At 45.0% G+C, this 21710-nt stretch overlaps 1 protein-coding gene across 2 annotated transcripts; it reads left to right on the plus strand.

Annotated features, from left to right (window-relative positions):
* The first annotated feature begins 15553 nt into the window (after positions 1–15553).
* SP8 (Sp8 transcription factor) lies at positions 15554–18167 on the plus strand. Of its 2 annotated transcripts, XM_036247450.1 has the most exons (3): positions 15554–15662; positions 16417–16514; positions 16665–18167. In XM_036247450.1, the coding sequence occupies exon 3, from the start codon at positions 16698–16700 to the stop codon at positions 18162–18164; it is 1467 nt and encodes a 488-aa protein (XP_036103343.1). In that variant the 5' UTR covers positions 15554–15662; positions 16417–16514; positions 16665–16697; the 3' UTR covers positions 18165–18167. The 2 variants fall into 2 exon arrangements, with proteins under 2 accessions (XP_036103343.1, XP_036103342.1); XM_036247449.1 differs by lacking the exon at positions 16417–16514 and having other exon boundaries at positions 15560–15662.
* The last annotated feature ends 3543 nt before the right edge of the window (positions 18168–21710 follow it).

Genomic DNA, 21710 nt, shown 5'->3' on the forward strand with positions numbered 1-21710 from the left:
TACTAATATAAGGCAGTATTTACTGGTTAGGTCTCAGAACACCATTTTACCTAATAATCCAAGCAAAACACCAACAATTTGTTGTTCCCTAACTCATTATTATCACCTTTTAATTTTGTGTATATTTTACTAGAAATGTGTTGACACTACTGCTCCGTTTTTAGCTTTAGCAAATATGTCATATAATAAGGGCTGCTCTGGGTTTGTCTTAGGTTTAGCCATCAAAACTCTAAAAAGTAAAAATCTTAATCCTCAAAATGTTCCATTCCACATTACACATATCTTTTTATAATCCACTAAAGATCCCTAGTTGAGTGTTCTTGCAACTCCCTACTGACCCAAAGTGATGATTTGTACAACTCATTAAGCACATATTCAACTCTCAGCCATATGTTGTGTGGGTGACTCCCTGCACTTTTGCTTTCCTACTCAGGGACTACAAATATCTTGAAATTGGCATCTACTGCTTATGTTTGACTGGAGTAGCTACTTGATAACTAGGATAATTCACATTCCTTATCTCACTGGATCCTCAGAGCCATCTTGTGGAGTTGGCAGGGCAAGTAATATCCCTATTTTATAAATGAACAAACTGAGACTCCAACAGCTTAAGTGATATGTCATCTAACCTAATACAGAGAACCAGTCTAATTGAAAATAGAAACCAGTTTTCCCAATTTGTAATTCAGTATTCATTATATTTACAGCTTCTCCAAATGTATGGAAAGGCATATCAATTGTGTAAGTATTTTTATTCTCAATTTCTTTCAGTTATCAGTAGTAACAAATGTCCCAGGAATAGAGACAATAACTATGAGTAGTTGTCAAAAAACATGTATTATACTCATTAAATAGATTTCAAAACCTACTCATTTAGTGTGATCTCAAACCACAGTCCAAAAAACACGATTTTAGAAGCTATTTCTCAGATATTCAAATAATAAATTGGAAGAATCCTTTAAAGAAAAAAACATGTATTATAATTTAAGCCATACATCTCTGAAGTTTAAGTTCTGATAACTATTCATATTGCAGTTCTTTAATAGAATTATTACAACTAGCGACACTTTTGCTTTGCCTTGATGAATAGCTTTAGAAGATGAAGACTTTATTGATATATTGTAGAAAAACATGTTTAAAAATGTGAACTACATAAGAATAAAAGAAACATTAAATTACATTAAAATAGTCAAAGTAACAGCGATTTTGACCCAAGGAGGTAATTGTACGCATAAAATTTAATGTTCCCGTTAATTATTACATAAAGCTGTATGAATGTCACACCTAAAAAACTGAAAAATTATCCACATTTATTTGTAATATGGCTTTAAGCTTCAGGAATTTCATGCAGTCAGCAGTTGACTTTCTATAGAAGAGAGAATAATGCTAATGAGTGAATGTTAAGTTTAAGGCACTACTAACACGACAGAGGTAAATATGTAATTATATATATTTCAAAAAGTGGGATAAATCATACATTAAGTTATGTCATAATTCAAGGACTTATAAGAGGCAAAAAGATGTACTTGACAGTCTTTGGATAATTACTTTTAATTAACATGCCTATATTATTAAAATATGAGAATATTTTAAATTATGAATGTAAAAATATTCAATACAGGGAAAATATGAATCTTTAAAGCTGGAGGAGGGCAACCACTGGAAAAAGGAGACATTTAGTTCTTCTGCCTACCATTAAAGCTAAGTCTAGACATTCATAATTACACCAATTAATTGGCCATTTTGGCTAAATTATGTAAATTGTCTACATACACTTCTCAAAGTACTTAACTGCCAATGCTATTTTCACTTTGGTCAAGTCTACACTGGCTACCAAAATGAAGTGGGTAATTAAGACAATTATTCTGATAATTTAGATCAAACATTAATTAAGGTAAAAGCAGATTAATGGGGGGGGGCAGGGGACTTGAATTGGAATATACATGTTTCTCTGTGTTCCATAAGTATGTCAAAAAGGTTTTCTGTTTCTTGTATTGTTTTTGAAATCTGATTTCAAAATAATTAGAATATGTTATTTCTATAGCAATTTCTTAATCAGAATCTTAGGTTCTTAAAATTCCCAAGATGCCTAGATAATAGAATAGCATTTTAGAATTGTTTATACCGCATAGATTTCAAACTCATTTGCTAAGTTCATAGACAATACTGATAAAATTTATGGACATTCCCCCCCTCAAAAAAAGTCATTGAAATGCTTTTTTTAAATGAACAATAAGAATATATTCTTCTTATTGGCATTATAGTTAGGTAGAAGAATGCCTTTCAACCAGAAGTGTGCTAGAGGATTTAGGAGTGAAGAGCAATGATGTTTATAATTTACTTTAAATGAGTGGGGAGAGAAGTATATGCATGTACATGACTAAATAAACAAACAAATAACTATATCTTATATCTAACTATCTATTAAGATATACTGTTATATCTATCTATCTATCTATCTATCTATCTATCATCTATCTACCTTTTCTATCTATCTACCTACCTACCTACCTATCTAAAGAGAACCTAAGCAACTGTCACAAAAACAGTAACAATGTTAAACATAAATGAAAGGAATGTGGGTGTCTACTGAAATTAAATGTTTCATTGTACTATTATTTCAAGTTTTCTGTAGGTTTGAAAATTGTCAAAATAAATAGTTGAGGGAAATATACATTTTAAGCTTTACATACAATAATTAATAAATATTCAGTACCCATCAAATATCCATGAATATTATACCCCAGAGACTGAAAATTCTGCAGTACCTCATTTCTTAAAACCATACTGTGAAATCTATACTAAAGATTCTTTCCAATGGGCCTTAAGTGAGCACTTTAAAATATTCCCAAGGTTTCCCATGCAGGGTATAGTTAAAGAGCATTCCACTTGAGATCCTTGCCTGAAAGGCCCTATAGAATTGCAAAGTATCATTATTAAGCAAATGTTCCTGGGCCCTTGGGTGGTTCACTTAAAACACATTTCACTGTATTGAATATGCAGTGCCAAAAGCACACTGTTCAGTGTTAAGATTTGCAATTTAAACCCAATTGGGAAAAGTAAAAGGTTCTTGTAATTTGCCTATACTGTATTGCATTGATGTAGTAGCTTTCATTGATAATTAAGTTCCAAAAATATGAGTTAGATTGTGTGAACAATGGAGGAAAGCTAACCTTTCTATTATAGCCTTAGCTCTTGACTTCTTGTATTTAAGATTACAGATGCTCCATTAAATCGATTTTGTGTTTAATCTCCTCTTGAAAAACAGTGAATGCAAGTCCCCAACTTTCTTCCCTTTGAGAGAACCCAAGTATTTGACAATGAAACTACAAGGCTCAAACCAGATGATTAACACCACCCACTGGGGATAAGAAAAGTTTAGCGGGTCTCTTTCTGGGTAGTTTTCCTCAACTAACTCTCAACTTTCCTCAACTAACTGGATTGGAATGTTAAAATATAATTCCCACTAGATTTCCAAATAATTGTTTTGAGGAACCAGATTTGAGAGGGCAAGGGTGTGTTTAAAGTGATAAGATTAATTATGTCCCCTTTATACATAGATATGCTTTTTAGAAAACATCAGAGATGTTTTCAATAGTAATGGGGCTTTTGAAATTAGTTTCATTCAAATCTCTTTGTTTAAATCTACTTTTGCCCTACTTTAAAATTGTTTACATCCCTCAGTAAAATATGACGTGCAAAAATATTCAGGGCATTGAACTGAACAAAAAAGGACCAAAAACTTACAAAGACGGTAAGACAGGAAACCGTCATTATATCAACAAGGAATTACTTAATTCTCCCCAGTTCGGCTCTGGATGAGAAGAAATGGCTTCCTTTGGTCCACGTCTGTGCGGTCTCACTTCCTCAAGCCCCACTGGCGCTGGAGTGACACTCCAGCATTTGTTCAGTGTCAAATTGAGAGCTTTTGGCCAGAAAATCCAGTCCAGACTGAATATAGAGCTAACCTTCAAAAGAGGTAAAACTATCTTGACGATGAGAGCACAGCAGCGCACGTGAGATTCCCGGGGGCGACCCTCTCCCCACACAGCAGAGGAGTCGGGAGAAGGGATGGAGCAGCAATGATTCTGCGGCGTGGTACCCACACCAGCAGCTTCGGCATCACGTGGGAACTAGTGCGAGATGCAAATTATCGGTTCCCACTCCAGACCTACTTAAGCAGAAACTCCGGGGCTAGGGCCCAGCAATCTGCATTTTAACTAGCTCTTCGGGTGATTCTGATGTGTTATCGCGGACAGAGAAACGAGAATATAAATTTTCTAAAGATGCTGTAACAGTCCAGTCCAGTCAAAACACGGAGGAGGAGACCAGCAGGGCAGGAGATTCAACTATGGCCCAGGTGGGGTGGTCCCAGGCCGCTTGACCTGCCCGCGACCCGCTCCCGCACACACGCCCCTAGCGCTCGCTGCCCCCGCCCCCCGCCGCCCCCCGCCGCCCCCCGCCGCGCCGGCCGCCCCGCAGGAGTCAGGTCGGCGGCCGGGGCGCGGCGGGCCCCTCTCGCGGCCGCAGCCCCCTCCCGCCCGGCCTGCCCCTCAGTCCGCCCCGAGGGCGGCACCTTCCCGCCCGCTGGGTGTGTGAGCCCTCGGGGGGTGGGAGAGGGGGAGGGACGGGGAGGGAAGGAGGAGGAGCGGGGCGGACGGCTGAGTGCAGGGGTGGGGAGCCGCCGCGGCCGCCGCACACCGACTACCATCCCGCCCGGTCGGCGGAAACGGGCTTTTGTGGCCGGCCCGGCGGCCCGCGCGAAGCCCCCGCCCCGGGGCGGAGTGGCGCCTCCCCCTTGGCGGGAGCCGACGCAGCCTTCCAGGCCCGGGAGCCGCGGCGGCCTGCGGGGTCCGAGCTGGGCGGAGAGCGGAGCCGGCGGCGGCGCTCGGCGGGAGAGCGCGGCTAAGCGGAGGGGAGGGCCGGAGGGTGGGGCGGGGCGGGGCTGGGCCGGGCCGCGGCGGAGCCCTGAGCGCGCGCCTCCGCCTCCCGCGTCTGCGCCCGCCGCCGCTGGGGCCGCGCGGGCGGCCGGGGACGCGTGTGCCCCCCGGCGGGCGGCCTGCGCCGGGGCCAGAGGTGCGAGGCGGCGCGGGCCTGCGCTCGGGGCCGGCTGCGGCGGGCGAGCGGGGCCTGGGCGGCGGCAGTCGCGGGTGGGGCCGAGGGGGAGGACAGGGAGTGGCGAGTCGGAAGAAAGGGGAGTGCAAATATTGTGACTGCTGGGCGCGCCGAGTATCCGCGGAGCCGTGGGGGTGCCCCCTCCGGGCTCCGGGCAGCCCCACCGCCCCCGGCTGGGGAGGCCGCCCCGACCGCTACACAGACACCCGTCACCCAGCTTCTTCCCGATCCTGCGACGAGCGGGGAAAGTTGGCCACTACTCACGCACCTCTCATTCTAGAGTCCCCCGAGACAGGGCATTACTTAAGCTGACTTCTCGGGAAGCTGCCGCTCCGGGAGAGCGCGGGGCAGTTGCCACCAAGGGAGGCGGGTGTGCGGGATGCCTGTCGCTCCTCTTCCTTCTCTGTCCCCACCCGGGCCTCGGTTCTAGCCTTGCTGTTTTCGTGTCCGTCCACAGACCTGAGCCCTTAGATGGGCAGAGTACAGAAAAGAGACGCAAGATCTTTGGTGAACTCTGTAGGGCAGAACACCTCGGGGCGCCGAAAACCGAAAGCGGGAGCAACTCGGAAGGTGCGGGACAACCCATTGCGGGAAAGCGCGGATCTTTGCGGCTTCCAGCATGGACGGAGCCCTCAGCCGGCCTGCTCCTGCGCGGAGCGGGTGGGTGCTGATGCGTTAAGTGATTCTGGGACACTCGGTCCCCCATGTTTTCCCTCCGAGTTATGAACTGGGACGTCCTAGGGCTTTTTCAAGTTAACACCGGGTGGTCATTTCCTTCCTCAGACTTCTAAACCAACAATTTCCTCACCTATTTCTAACCCATTTGGAATTTCTGTTCTGAAATATTAGGTAGGCAAGGGGAAGGGAATTCCAATCACCGAAGCTTAAATTTAAGAAATAGTTTGAAATCACCTAATAGAACTAGTTGTAAATATCCAAGGCTTATTCTAAAACTTTAAATACCACATATTAATTGGCCTATTTTCAGCTAAATTATATTAAAAGACTGAAGTTGAGCCACTCCTTAATGACCTAATACCAGCCAGTCAATAATATCAATAATCCAGGTGTCTTTTACGCAAAACAAAATGCTTATTTTGGCTCTTAATAGTTTGCTGCAAACCTCTTCTTAGAGTTTTATTTGATTAGTATGCCAAAATTGTAGAAATCACTGCTGTCTTCCTTTTGTTTTCCAAGCTTAGAGGACTTCTTGAACCAAAGGAGAAAAGGTTTTGAAGTGAACTCATTAGCCTTGCCAATATTTTTATCTAGAAAGCTTCAAATAAACGGACGTTGGATAGTACTATCAAATCATTCCAGTTTACAACTGCTTTTTCCAGCTTCATGGGGGTGAGGGTGGAGGTGCCTATGTTAAAGTAGACATCATCTAGAAAACTACTTGAAGCATCATCTACAGAAAAAATGAGAACTTTCCGTCCTTAATAGCTGCCCTTTGGAAGGTAATGGGCATTCCATTTCAGGGCTGTAAATGCTTACTGTAGACTCCAAAGTAGTAGGCTTTGGTTCTTCCAATGTTTGCTTTCTTCGGTGTTGATCAAAGACCAATGCGTTTGCTTTACCAGGCCCCATTGGAAAATGTTTTTAGAGCCATTACAGGCATGTTAATAACCAGTTCATCTTATTTCCTTCACTTTAAGGAACATTGCAAAAAATTAGAAAGGAATCCTTTAAATAAAGACAAAGGAGAGAGAAAGGGGCATTGTCTATTGGGGGTTAAATGCAGACGCTGCCAGAGGAAAAGTTTTGATCCTTACTCTCCCATTCCCCAAATCCTGCAATCCTGGTTCTTGTTTTGAATAAAAATGGGGCAGCCTTCTTTGATGGCCAGCAGGGTCCTTCTTATTTAAGAAGGGGAATCCTCAGTGCAGCATTGAGGGAAGGGTTACGCTAAAGGCTGGGGGGAAAAGGAGGTGTGAATCAGTTCAGTAAATTGTAATGTTTGTGGAAGGCAATTGTAGGAAATTGCCTTCTCAGTATCTGAGCAACATTTGTTACTTTTCCAGAATCCATAAGCAAGAATCAAGATTTTATTTCCTCTTAAAAAGTAACCTCTGCTGAGTACTAGAGTAGATATTTGTCAAACATTAAATTTAAAAAAATGTCCCCTGTACCCTCTAGATGGGCATTTCTGCTGGACTTGGAAGAGGGACTTCGCACAGGGTAGGGTAGCCGCCCTTGAACCCAGTGATCATCGAATCACCTCACGAATTTCCTACAGCTCATGAAGATATTTTAAACACCGCCTAAAGCGGGGGTGGCACCTGCTAAGTGTATCCGGCTCTCTGTAGGTTTAGATCTTGCCCCTTAACCCAGCAGCCCTGGAAAGAGTCTAAGGTGGCCAGTGCAGGTCTATTTAAAGGGGGAGAGGACCGTATAGACGTGAAGCCATAAACAGCAGTAATCCAATTTGTAGCCTAGGTTGATGAAATTAATCACTGTGATTCCTTCTGTTTCCATCCAGAACTCCCCAGTCATCAGCAGAATCCTCTGTCCTTTCTGGAGATGGGAACAGTACGTGCGGCCAGTCAGGCTAGGACCATTGCGAAGTCTCGCAAAACTCACTGAAACCAGGCGTGGAAGATGTTTAAAAATGACCTGGCCAAAGCCTTCGATGTGTAGGGATGAGTGGGGTGTGGGGATGCTAACCTTAAACCAGGAGGGCTCTGGGGCAGGACTCACCCCAATGGCTGGGTTGGACAAGCAAATCCCAGATTCACACTACACCTTTTGCTGTGACCGACATGCATGTCCAGTTCAATTACCAAGGAAGCTCTCCTGGCTGATTCAACTTGACCCAAACATGTGATTCATCTCATTTACCAGGGAGGGTGGGGACTGAGACTCCCTTCATTTTGGAGGCACTGGAAAGCATGATGCTGTGGGTAACAGCTTGTGTGTGTGTGGCTGTTGGAACATACATTTGATTTCCAAACATCTTTTGAAGCTGTCTTCTCATTTGTAATTTACAAACCCAGTAAATTACAGAGTTTGATAGTGTTATCAGATACCCAAGTGCATTGTCAGTTTCCCTCGCTTTACTCTTAAAATCCTTTGCTGAGAAATGTGTGAAATCACCATCCAAATTCCCCTCTAGGAAATACTAAGTCAAGAGAAATGAATTACATATATAATATGAGTGATGAAGATTTTTAAATAAAAAGTTGAAGTGAGGCACACAAAAATATTCCAATATATTTTGCAGCCTCTTTCAAGAAAGCAGACGTCTTTCACGTCCTCATGAGAATTATTTGCCCTTGTGTCCTCTAAGTGGCTTCTGATAGCCCCACTTCATAAGAAAAAGCAACTTAGCTAAAGCTCTGCACCCAAGTTTTGGTGGGGATTCAATATTCTAAGCAAAATATGCTCAACAGATGATAGTAGAGATGAAGCCAGAAAACAACTCCAGCTATTTAAACTGCCAAATGAGACATAAAGCTGCATTGTAAAAATCATCTGGAAAACAGGTTTTCCCATTGAAGTCGCTATGTGTTAATTACTCTGAGCTGGAAGGCTGGAGATCGAACGCCTGGAAGCCGACTTTCACCCCGCATACGTAAACGGAAAAGTGCTGAACCGCAGCCAGAGGGCTCCTGCTCGGACTCATTGCCATGCATGCCTCGACATTAATATGTGTTCATGGAGGGCTCGTACAGTACGAGGTGTTATTTCCTTATAAAGAAACACCAGGTCTCGCTTTCCATTCTTCTTACAAAATTATTCGCATTATTTATGCTACATTGAGCGATCTAATTTCTTCGTGATAGTCAGCTAATTGCTCTGGCAGGTAATTAGAAGCGGTTTACAACGCAAAGGGCTTTTGCATTGCCCCTCGGATTATTAAATTGCGCTGTAAATTATACCATATTTGCTGGGGAAAAATTCTTTTGAGCAAGTTCTCTTCCTGCGATCCGAGATGAAATCGGCTCCCCACCCCACCCCCCACATACGTGCCCCTCCCTAGCCACCCCCACTGCCACCACACCCCCTGCTTTTCCTGGACTCAGAGTCGAATGATTCTAAAGCACGCGATTTTGTTCGTGTTCACTGGGCCGAAATAACGTGGCCATTATGGCCTGAAATGGGCCAGGTTTGAAGCGAGCTTCCTGCGCGCCTGCAATATCCAGCAGGCATGTGGGAAAAGAACGGCTTAAATGGGGACATCTGTTCAGTGCTGCTCATCTTACTCCTACAGCCAGGTCAGGTTAAGAGAATAACCTGTTCGCCACCTTTTTTCTTGTTAATAAGACTATTAGAAAAAAAAAAGCGAGCGCACACATACAAACAACACTAATTGAGCTGCCATATAAGCAAAGAATCAGACACACAAAGGTAGCAGCTGAGTTACAAGAGGCACTGTAAAAAATAACCACTGGGCTATTTCTAGGGAAAATCTACACAACTTCTGTCCGGAAAAAGAAAGAAAGGAATACATGAACTTAAAAATGCTCTCTGCAAAAATGGGTTTATAGAAGGGATTTTAAGAACTCAACAAAGAATGGTTTTTGGGGGGGTTTTAATAAAACTGACCTGAAGGTAAATGCCAGTGGTACTTTTTTTCTTAAGCTTTCAAGTACTCTGAGATCCCACGCTTTTTGCTTTTGGTGTTATTTTGATCTGTGTTTCCTCTGAGGGTCCCTTGACAAGCCCCAAGTGGGAGCATCCTAGTTTGGTCCCTGATTTTAGAAAAGCGAACTGTATCCCCTTTCAAAAATATCACCCATTTGTAAAGCTTGTACAAAGAGTTGAACACATGCGTGGTTAAAGCCAGAGACCCGGTGCAGCTCCTAGATTATTTGTAATTAAACACAATTCCCAAAGTAACATTTATCTTCCCGAAACTGCGATTACAATTGTCAAGCGTCTGGAGGCGACCACGGGGTAATCTGGGAGCATTACCTCCTCTAGTAACAGAACAGAATGAAAAGAAATCAATAGTGTTGAGGATAAGAATTTAGTAGATTTTAACTCTACATGTTAGCTGTGAGAAAGTGATATATAATACCAAAAGAGAAAACAGCAGAAACAAATCCATTCTAGGAAAAAATCAGAGTAACTCATCTGAATGTCTAAGCCTCTCTTTCTCTCTTGCCTTGCAAAACAAGAACACACACACACACACACACACACACACACACACATTCACCCCAAATGAGCAAACTCTTTTCCTTACATGTTTCCTTGTTTCCTTCATTTACATGATGAAGGAGGAATATGAAGTGTTGTAGAATTAATTATCAGTTTCATCTGTGGGCTGGCAGAGAGATGAATATGAAATATACCATAGAGTACATACCTGCCTGAAGAACTAGCACTCGATCATATCAACATACTATGAGGACATGAACATTATGCATGTAGACAACAAATAAAGAAATGTAATTTTTCTTCCTTTAATAGAGGAAGAAATACCAATTTGGGGAAATACCTTCATTTTTCCTACCTATGCCTACGCATTTACCTACATGTTCACATGAATGATACATGGAGAAGGTCCTTGTCTTCTGAATATGTGCAATTTGAATGCCCTAGCTAAAGTGAATCAAAGCACGCAATATCCTAAGTAGGTGAGAAAGTCTCTTAGTTAAACCATCTCTAACTTTGGAGTGTTTTGAAGTGGCAGAGAAGAAAAAATGAATCTCAAGTTGTGGGATACAGAAGAAAAATAGAGTTAATTAAGAAAAAAATATATAATGCTTTTTCAAGTGGTCCCATGTATTCAAAAAGAGTCACCAAGGCAATGTTTTGCATCCACCAGGAGCGCCTGTGGACAGATCAAGTCACTACTGCTTCGCTGTGCTCAACAAACGCATCCAATGAAGTAGTACCAGGAAAGTAAGGACTCAGCTATAAAAGTGGCCAGTTTAAACCGAATAACCTCACTAATAGGGGCTATTGTTCAGCGTGGAAGTTCCCATTTTCCAATCAGGAAAATACAACCCTCTCTGGGCTGTGTCCGACTGATCCCTTCCCACCTATGGTTCAACCATCTGCCACCAGCCAGAGGCTTTTATTACCTCCCTTTCCAGGAAATGCTAAGCAACTTCCTAGTAAAGTCGCCCGAAAGCAGGAGTGGACAGCAAAAGGACACCCCTCAGGAATGCCCAGGTCCCCGACTAGCCAGGTTCTGTTTTCAGCAGAAAAGAAACTTTGTCCAGAGAGCTCCGGACCAGGAGACCCCCCGACCTGGCCTGGCCCGCTCCTCTCCGCAGCCGCCGGCGGCGCCGGGCTCCCTCCCGACCCCTTCGCGCTCTACTGAGTAGCCAACCCGTCCGCGCGAGGTCCCCTCGCAGGGCCAGGGCCTGGGGCTGTCTCTCCATTTAGGGAGAGACGCCCGCCGGGGACCCGCGGCAGCACCGCGTCCACTCGGTCCGCCCGCGGTCTGCTTCCAGAGCTTGCGCGTCCCCGCCACCGCTCGGGAGAGCGGGCTGCGAAGAGCCCGGTTTAAGCGTTCCCAGCAGAGGTCCGCGCCTATACCGACACCCCGCCCCCGCCAGTAGTTTTCTTCTTCTTCAGCCCCGGGTGTATACCGGACCACACTGACGTTGGTGTAGATATGATGCCGGACACTTGAAAGCCTGGATAACTTTGATGTTTTCGACTATAAATCCCTAATTGTACTTAATGGTTACAAATGGCTTTATTTACTTGTCGCTGTATCTACACATTTTAATCTATTTAACCAAAGAGCAGAGGCATATTTCACTCCCCACTCCCTGAAAAGGAAAAGCAAGAATCGAGACCTCTAATTTGCTTTTAGGATCTTCTAGTTCTTTGGCTGTGAAAGCATTAGAGCTCCAAATCGCAACATTGATTAGTCTTCAAACCCGCCTGAAAACACACACACACACACACACACACACACACACACACACACACCCCCTCCTCTTCTGCTCCATCTGAGGAGATGTTGATGTATATTGTAGCTGCAAGGTGTTAGATATACTTGAGCAAGTTGTTCCCAGGATGTAAATTAGGTCCCAAAAGCTGTTGTCCAAATCGAAGAAACAGAGAAATTAATCTGGGAGACTATCCATCATCACCGGTAATAAAGAGAAGGACATGGATGAGACAGATGATATGATTAAGGGGCTGTGGTCGTTTTAATTAACTTTTTGCTGTCCTGTAATGATCAAACTGGTCACCAGACCCGGTCAATAAGCATGTTAATATCAAACAAATAAAACCAGGGATGATTAAAAACCTCCTGGTTTATTAAATTTGAAATTCAAATGAAATTTATGCTGCAGATGCATACAGAATGCTAATAGATTTTAGCTTTATTGAAAGTGGATCCCACAGGTTTGCAAGAAACAGCAGAATATCCCTCTACCTCCTCCCTACCAGCATGTTAAACTTCATTTGGAGTGGGGGAAACTTTTAATTGTTAGAAAGCCTGCTCTTCTCATCTTCCTTCTCCTTTCCCTTTCAGACCTCTAGATTATCTTGGTATAATACTTGGAAGTAATTGTCAACATCACAAAAGGTAAACTGAGTTCTATGCAATGTGAAATGCTTTGCTAGACAGGCTGTATCTACAATAAATTACAGATATTCCCCTATGTGGGGGATTTAAAAACGATGGAGTCATTTCTGGCAAGTGGAGAAAGAGATACCATTAAGACTAGTTTCATTGAAACCAGAAACATTATTACCGTTTTAATGTTTGGTCAATTATATAATTTTCTTTGTCTTTCCTTTTTAACTGTGCTGTCTGATGACTTAAGACAAACACTGACCACTTATTGGGGGAGGGGAGATGGAGGGAGAATAGCATAAGAAAAAAAATGCCCTTTGACTAATACTAGTACTATGAAATACATACCTGACTTTTTAAATGGGAGTAAGTGGAATAAATGTATATTTGTGTAATCTTCTAATGAAGAAAGATCCACTCTGAAAATCCCCAAATGCTACAAGGCAACCTTATGTAAATCGAAGAATCCAGTATATTCATTAAATCCACACACACTTTGTGACCCATTGTCATAGGAAGAATTCATGACTCTAAGTGAATTTATAGAAATAAAAAACTTAGAGGTAGGTATCTCAAAATAGTAGTTTTTCAAGAAACAGTGGTCAATGCCTCTGTTTACTCTCAGAATCAGCATTTAACTTTTTAATAGTCCTGTCCCACTTCCTTCCAGAAGATAGGAGGATAAAAAGATTAAATAACTATTCATAGAAGGGAGTCTTTCCTCAAAGCTTTTTTCCCCTTCACCTTTGAGGGTAACGGTATTGATTAGAATTAAACCCTAAATTTGAACATCTGTGTATTAGGTTCTTAAAATGAATATCATTATAGAAGAAGACCAAAGCAATGAAGTTAATTCTCTTTTATTTGTTAAACGGAGTTCCCTCCCTCCCCCACCCCTTCCTCCTTCTGGGCTGGCCTGTCACGCCTTCTCAACACGCTGAAATCATTCAGAGTGGCTTGCAGGGAGAAACGCGACATTTATGGTAAGCGTCAGCCTTCAGAGAAAGAAAGCAGTTCATTAATTTACTTCACACTTACTTCAAAGTAGGAGAGTGTACCTTATCCCCTTAATCAATAGATATGATGTACAGTCAATATCCCAACAATGTTAAAAAGGGGTCAGAAACACTCTCACACCACAACATCAGCCTCAACTCTGTCAATGAAACTTACACAAATGATACTACTGACTTTGGATTTCAATAAACCCCAGGAGGATCTTTTTTTTTTTTTTTTTTTTTTTTTTTGACATCTCTGGAAGCTGTGATACACTTGAGGAGTGTTAAAAGACAAAACAAAAACAAAACAATAAAAATGTTTACCCAGTCGAAACAAAACAATTCTCCCAGCTAGTAACATTTTTATCAATTCTACCTTAAAGTTAGATTTCGGAGACCATTTATAACTGTTTAAAAATAGGAATTTTTAAAAAACAAATGAATAGTCAATAGGGCTCCAAGGACTGTGGACTTTTTTGCTACACTGATGTGGTCCTTTCTGTGGTTTAAGATGTTTCCTTCTGGTGGCAGTGAAATTGTAATGACATTTCTGAATGCAACTAATAACACAAATGGCAAGCAAGTGACTAAAACCCACTGAATTTGAACTGAGTGTATCTATTAACATGCACACACATTCATGGATATCTGGCCCAAACGCTATTAGACACAGACGCCTCCATACATGTGGTCCAAGATTTGTCAAAACCTTGTCTCTATTCTCAGATAAATAAAACACATATCAATCAAAACCCCAATTTTTCTCTCAGAAAGACGCAGTGGGGATTTCCTGTGAAGACTTCTAAATTCCACAAAATGCTCCTCAATTTCTCACCCAAAGAAAAAACAATACTCTCTCACCCATTCTCTATCTAATCCTTTTGTATTGAAATTTACTCATAGCCACGGGGCAAACACACCCCCTCCCCTAGAGTGAGACTGGCACTTCCAAAGACGAATCCCACCTCAGGAGGGAAAAAAAAAGAAAAAAAAGAAAAGAATAAGAAAGCCACGGCTTCAAAGTAACAACTCGTGGACGCAAGAGCACACACGTCCTAACTCACGCCTAAAAAATAACCCTCAGCCTCCCCCTTTCTACCCTTCTGCTGTACAATCGGGAAAGGAAAGGTAGGTATTAATACGATCTTCTTCCTAGTGACGATGTCCACGAAGTTACGAAAAAGATCACTCAAGATTTTAGGTACAAGGAACCAGAGGAAGCTGGTGACAGGGATGGCGTTTGTGCATATTTATTGATTCAGCCTCACTCAACTCCGCAGATTCATTTTTCAAATCGCCAATCTCTCCTCTCTCTTAGGTATGGACCCTTTACTGCCCTGCTCCTGTTCTTCACTCCCAGCACTGTCACACACGCTCGTGTCCCTCACACCCATTCACACAGCCCTCCTTCCCCACATCCAGCGCACACTCATTCCCCTCCTCCCGCTCCCCCCACAGCGAACACTCACACCACCCGCCCCTCCCTCCCTGGTTTGTCACTCACAGTTACTTACACTATAGTACACTCACACCTTTCCCCTCCACACTTTACTGATCTGCCCTCCACCCTCCCTTTGTCACACGTAGTTACACTGTCACTCACAACACTCCCCACTTCTCGGCACTGTCCCTCCCCGTCCTCCCTCCTTCACCACAGTTACACTGCCACACTCACATTCACTATCCCCCTCCCCGGCCTCTGTCTCAGCTCGGGCACACGCACAGTTACACACTCACACACCCGCTTTGTAACACACGCAGTCCTCGCGCCCCTCCCGCCGCCTCGCCCCCCCCCCCCCCCCCGGGCCGGCGGCGGCGGCGCCGATGACCTCACGGCGCGCGCGCGGCGCGGCCCGGCGAGGCTGCAGATTGGCTGACCGCGCCTCCGCGGCACTTCAAAGCCGGAGAGGGAGCTACAATTGTGGTGGAATGGGCGGAACTGATCATTGTATTGCACACCTCTAAAAAAAACACTGCCTCTGATTTATCAATATAAAAAAGATCCTCTGAGAGGAGGAGGGCACTTTTGTGTGATGGCAACTTCACTTCTAGGGGTGAGTCTCAGGATTTTCTCTTGCTGGTTTAATTAGTTTCCTTTTATTGCCGATCGGAGGGGGTTAAAGTCGCCCCGGCCAGGCCACGGGCTATCAGTCTCTATAGAGAGCTGTTTTTTTTTTTTTTTTTTCCCCTTTAAATACAAGTGAGTTTGGAGAAAAGAAAGAGGGGGAGGGGGGCCGAGTCACTTTTTTCAGTGCAGGAAAAGGTTCGAAGGGCATTTAGACAAGCCACCTCGCAGCGCCCGGCCGCTCCCTGCCCGGGAGACGTGCGCCCTGCCCATTTTACTTGCGACGATTTCGGGGGTAAAGAGATCAAGTTTTTCCAACTGGGCAAACTGCAGATTTTCCCTCTTACCCTTAAAAAATTCCGCAGCCCGCCTTGTCTTGCAGGTACGTTGAACCCGTCTCATTTTTCTTATACTATTGTAGACAATTAAAAAAGAAAAGAAAATGCAAAGAACAGTAGGAAGAGCGACTGGGCCAGCCTAATAGTTTGACCTCTTTTGGCCTGGGAGACACAATCCAGGATGGGTTTCTGGGGACCGGAACAGGATTTTCGAAGCTCTTTCTGGATTACATGGGAAACGCTTTTAAAAGCAATCCAATGGTTTCCCCCCCAGGCTTCTCCGCCAAGGAAATTTCCTTTCTCCCTAATCTGGACTTTTGCTTGCTTGTTGTTTCGAAGTGCCTGGGGCCTTGTGTGCAGGAAAGTGTTGTTTTAGGTGAGAATATTTGTTAAACTCTTCTTTAGCCTGGCGCTTTTGCTCCCGAATCAGACGCTGGCAACCAAACTTGTCCCCTCCCCTAGACTAGGAAGCAGCCGGGCGCCAGTGCTATTGGGGGAGCCAGGTAAATCGGTGGCGGCAGCCGCAGAGAAGGGGTGAAGTGGGGCGTTTTGAGGGCTACCAGAGAACTGATGCAGATTTCTTTCCTCCCTCCCTCACCGGCCCTTTGCCCACCTCCCATCCCCCACCTCTTCTCCTCTCCCCCTTCCCGCAGGAAGAACCGAGGTTGGGATCAACTCCTCTGGCCATGCTTGCTGCTACCTGTAATAAGATCGGCAGCCCCAGCCCGTCTCCCTCCTCCCTCTCGGACAGCTCCTCTTCTTTCGGCAAAGGCTTCCACCCCTGGAAACGTTCCTCATCGTCCTCCTCCGGCAGCTGCAATGTAGTGGGTTCAAGCCTCTCAAGCTTTGGCGTGTCGGGGGCCTCCAGGAACGGCGGCTCCTCCTCGGCGGCTGCGGCGGCGGCGGCGGCGGCTGCAGCGGCCGCGGCCCTGGTGTCCGACTCGTTCAGCTGCGGAGGCTCGCCGGGGTCCAGCGCCTTCTCTCTAACCTCCAGCAGCGCCGCCGCCGCCGCCGCGGCCGCCGCGGCCGCTGCCTCCACCTCGCCCTTCGCCAACGACTACTCGGTGTTCCAGGCCCCTGGCGTCTCCGGGGGCAGCGGCGGCGGCGGTGGCGGCGGCGGCGGCGGCTCCTCGGCGCACTCGCAGGACGGCTCCCACCAGCCCGTGTTCATCTCCAAGGTGCACACCTCGGTGGACGGGCTGCAGGGCATCTACCCGCGCGTGGGCATGGCTCACCCATACGAGTCGTGGTTCAAGCCCTCGCACCCGGGCCTGGGCGCCGCCGGCGACGTGGGCTCGGCCGGCGCCTCCAGCTGGTGGGACGTGGGCGCGGGTTGGATCGACGTGCAGAACCCCAATGGCGCCGCGGCGTTACCGGGCTCGCTGCACCCGGCCGCCGGGGGGCTCCAAACTTCGCTGCATTCGCCGCTGGGGGGCTACAACTCGGATTACTCAGGCCTGAGCCACTCAGCCTTCAGCAGCGGTGCCTCCTCGCACCTGCTCAGCCCCGCCGGGCAGCACCTCATGGACGGCTTCAAGCCGGTGCTACCCGGTTCCTACCCGGACTCGGCCCCATCGCCGCTGGCTGGCGCCGGGGGCTCCATGCTGAGCGCCGGGCCGTCGGCGCCGCTGGGGGGCTCCCCGCGCTCCTCCGCGCGCCGCTACTCGGGCCGCGCCACCTGCGATTGCCCCAACTGCCAGGAGGCTGAGCGGCTGGGCCCGGCGGGGGCGAGCCTGCGGCGCAAGGGCTTGCACAGTTGCCACATCCCGGGCTGCGGCAAGGTGTACGGTAAGACGTCGCACCTCAAGGCGCACCTTCGCTGGCACACGGGCGAGCGGCCCTTCGTGTGCAACTGGCTCTTCTGCGGCAAGCGCTTCACCCGATCCGATGAGCTGCAGCGGCACCTGCGGACCCACACCGGTGAGAAGCGCTTCGCTTGTCCGGTCTGCAACAAGCGTTTTATGCGCAGCGACCACCTCAGCAAACACGTGAAGACGCACAGCGGCGGCGGCGGCGGCTCCGCCGGCTCGGGCAGCGGAGGCAAGAAGGGCAGCGACACCGACAGCGAGCACAGCGCCGCGGGCAGCCCGCCCTGCCACTCCCCGGAGCTGCTGCAGCCCCCAGAGCCCGGGCATCGCAACGGCCTGGAGTGACGCGCACCCCGCGCCTATCCCTCCCCTTCACCTCCTCCCACCCCGCTCCGCTCGGTCCCTGTCTGTCCTGGCCTCTGCTCCAGCCTGTCTCCACTGCATACTGCTCGCTGTCTGTCTCTGTTCCTCTCTTCTAACTCTCTCTGTGACTTAACTTTGTAAGGGGATGTGGATATGTAAGTAACGCGCTTTGCCGTCCTGGGCTCTGGCTTTCTATCTCCACCCGGTTACACCGTCCGAGCCCCGCACAGCCGGAACCCGCGCCTCGCCGGGCCTTTAATTCTTGCCCCTCCTCGTCCTCCTCCTTCCATCCCATGGTGTGATGGGCCTGATTTTTAGAGGGAAGCGGCCCTGGAAGTAGAGTTGGACGATTCCAGTGCCTGGGAGTCGGGCCTGCGCCCAGGCGGGAGCAATTCGGCTGAACCAGGTTAAGCTGCGCCGTGGGGAGGGCGAGGCAGGAGGCCGGCGCCGGGCATCCCCGCTGGGGCAGCCGCCGACTTGGTTCCAGAACAGTCTGACCACTGCCCGCCCTACGCCGAGCGGTCGGAGCTTTGTGCGGTGCCCATCTGTCCGCACCGAGATCCGCAGTATGCTGAGTTTAGTTGTCCCAACGTCAGCTCTGCCTCTTTTTGTTTGTTCCATGAGGTGGAGACGATGCAAGTTTCAGCTAAGGGCAGTCTTGGTGAATCGCTGCAGCAGCCTTCTTTCATCTTTATAACATTTTTTAAAAACTAAAAACCTAAAGAAAAAACAAGCATCCTTCCGCTCGGTTTCCCGTCTGGATAGCTTTTCTTCTAGCAGTGAGCAAGTCTTCTTTCTCTCAAAACTGTGCTAATATTGATCCCAAAGTTATTTTGATCGCATTAACTTAACTTATGGGGTGGGGGTGGGGGGTGAGGGTAGGTGTCTTTCTTATGCAAAAATACCCCCTTTCCGGTGAGAACAGATTCACTATCTCCGTGTTTGTCCTTTTCTACCTCGTTTTTCACCACTCCCGAGCCTAATCCACCCCCTCTTTTTTTTTGCTATTCCGGACATCAATTTGTATAGTACTATAGTACCCATATCTGTAAATTCTTGCAATTCATTGAAGATTCTTAGGGTGAAACTTTTTTTGTGTGATTTAAACTTATAAACAAGTGAAGAAGCAATCGTTCATTTCAGACGATGCTGTAGTTAAAATGCCAAAAGATGGAAATTAAGGGGGGAAAAAACTTTGTAAAATATATCTGAACCTAATGGTTTGTACAACTGGAGAATCGTTCTAGATTAGTTACCAATTAACTATACCTCCACCAGTGTATGGGTGCGAGGTGCAGTTGTCCAGGAGACGATTTTGTATAGTATTTTTCTTGTACATTACTTCCAGTAAATATTTGAAAATATATTGAAGTAAACTAGATTTTTTTTTTTGTTACAAGAAAATATTAAGAGTTATTGTTGCAGTTCTGATGAGCTGCAGGGTTTTTGAACTCACTTCTGGAGGTGCAGAGCCACAAACGCACTTTCGGGGCCTAGTTTTGCTCGAATATTAATTTAGATAGGTATCAAACTGTAACTAAGACAATATTTGATAAATGTGGGATGACATTTAATTTAATGGAGCATGTACTTATTTGCATTTGCTGGCAGTTCAGGTAAAGTGAGAGTTCTCCTATATTTCATAACTGGGTTTGCCAAAACCCATGTATTAAATAAATTGTCCAAGTGAAACTCAACTAACTTTGGCCTTTGTGTATTTCCTGAAGGTAATATTGTTAACTGTTAATAAACACTCCTGACACTACATTTAAATGTTTGCAAATTCTGCAAACTAATTGCTCATTGTAATGTTGAAATAATTTGGATATTTCACATTGAAATGAAAAGCCTTTCTCTGGAACATTTTAGACTTGCATTTTAAATGCATGAAATGTAATTGATTTATTTGTAATATTTTAAATGGTATTAATAAACTCAGATAAAAGACTAGGCAAGTTAAGTTGTATTTTTTCCTGTTTAAACTATGGACATTTACATTTTATTATCAGTTAAATGTCTAATTTAAACAAAATATAACCCTGTTTTGTGGTAATATTTAAATAATTGCCTTTATTATTACTTAGATAGAATGATCTATTTGGCAAAACTGTTTTCTCTATTTACCAAGATAAAGATTATAGTGTCTAAGAAATGTAATTAATTATTTACCAGTAGGTTTAGCTCAAAGCATCAGGATTTACTGACCTCTTAAAATTTGGACTAAGTAATCAAACAATTCAAAGAAATTTCCCATTTTGCTTCCTTCTCAATCTCCAGAAGGAGTCAGGTTGATTGCATTTGGTATTTAAAAGGGCAAGACTTACACTAGAAGATCAATACATCTAAAATAAAAACATGGGTTCGGGGATAACTTTTGTTGTTAGGGGGTGGAGGAGGTCAAGCTAACAAAAGCTTGTTTTTGGCATTCCATGTCTTAGCTAAAGATTATGTAGAGGTAAATATCAGAAGAAGATCCTGTTGAAATGAGTTATCTGTTCTTTTAAAGTCTCTAAACAGCCACCAAAGAAAAGGAAGGTTAAACCTTAATCTATTTACTAGGCTATTGTTCACAGGTGTCAATGATGCCAATAAAAAATATTGTCTTGTTATGTCTAAGTGCATTTAAGCAATGGGTTCCTTGAGCCATACTTCGAAACGTTAAAAAATTTAAATGTTGATTGCTGTTATATCAATCTATTTCACTATTAGATTAATATTATTTTGAATCAAATTGAATAAAAAGTTAGTGTGTTCAGATTCTTTTAAGTTTAGCTTCTTTCTTTCCGTTTGCATTCTCCCCACCCCAAGTTCAGTCTTGGTGTATATCTGGAACAGAAAATCTTCTATTGAAATATATATAAAGCCATTATTATCCATATAAACAAGTGAAAATACAGAGTGCTAGGAGTATTGTAAAGTTAGAAGAAAAAAGCAAGTAGGGCTAAGATATTTTAGGATAATGCAATCTGTGCTTAAGTAGCAGACTGTCTTGATCCTGCTGTCTGTGCAGATATTTGAAACCCTCCAATCCTTATGGTTTTAGGGAAGCAAGTTATCTCTGATTCTTTGGTATACTTAATCTCTAAATAATGGTTTTAAAAAGTAAAATAGTCTCTTTCTGTCACTTTCTTCCTAGGAATAACACGCAGAGCACAGTTTAAGTGTTGTTTCTTTTTTATTGAAAGTTGCAGTGCTGAGGAGGAAACGGTTCTGAAGGAGTTAAATGTAGTGGCAGGTAAGGAAAGCTGCGTGGTACATTTATAATATCAGTTGCATTACATACAGATCACATTTGATTTAAGAGGTGGATGATGACAGATATTGTCTACAAGAAGATTTCTTTGGGATGGTTGAAGGGGGACAGATTTTTCTGTAGTGTAAATTGCAAACTTTCACTTTCTTCACTCCTCTTCCGCCTAGCTTTGGTGTATTTTGTTGTGATGACTATTGAGCTGTATTTCTAGACTGTTGTTCTGTAGGGTGGGCAGGGTTCCCTTTTGGGGAAGGACAGTGGATGAAGTGCAAAAT

Source organism: Molossus molossus, unplaced genomic scaffold, assembly GCF_014108415.1.
Source record: "Molossus molossus isolate mMolMol1 unplaced genomic scaffold, mMolMol1.p scaffold_m16_p_7, whole genome shotgun sequence".
Classification (NCBI taxonomy): Eukaryota; Metazoa; Chordata; class Mammalia; order Chiroptera; family Molossidae; genus Molossus; species Molossus molossus.

What these genes read in the sequence shown, in the direction of transcription:
- SP8 (XM_036247449.1), top strand. Translation starts at nt 15,642, where the DNA reads ATGGCAACTTCACTTCTAGGG. An exon ending in TGGCAACTTCACTTCTAGGG is followed by an intron (nt 15,663 to 16,664) that starts GTGAGTCTCAGG and finishes CCCTTCCCGCAG; the next exon opens with GAAGAACCGAGGTTGGGATC.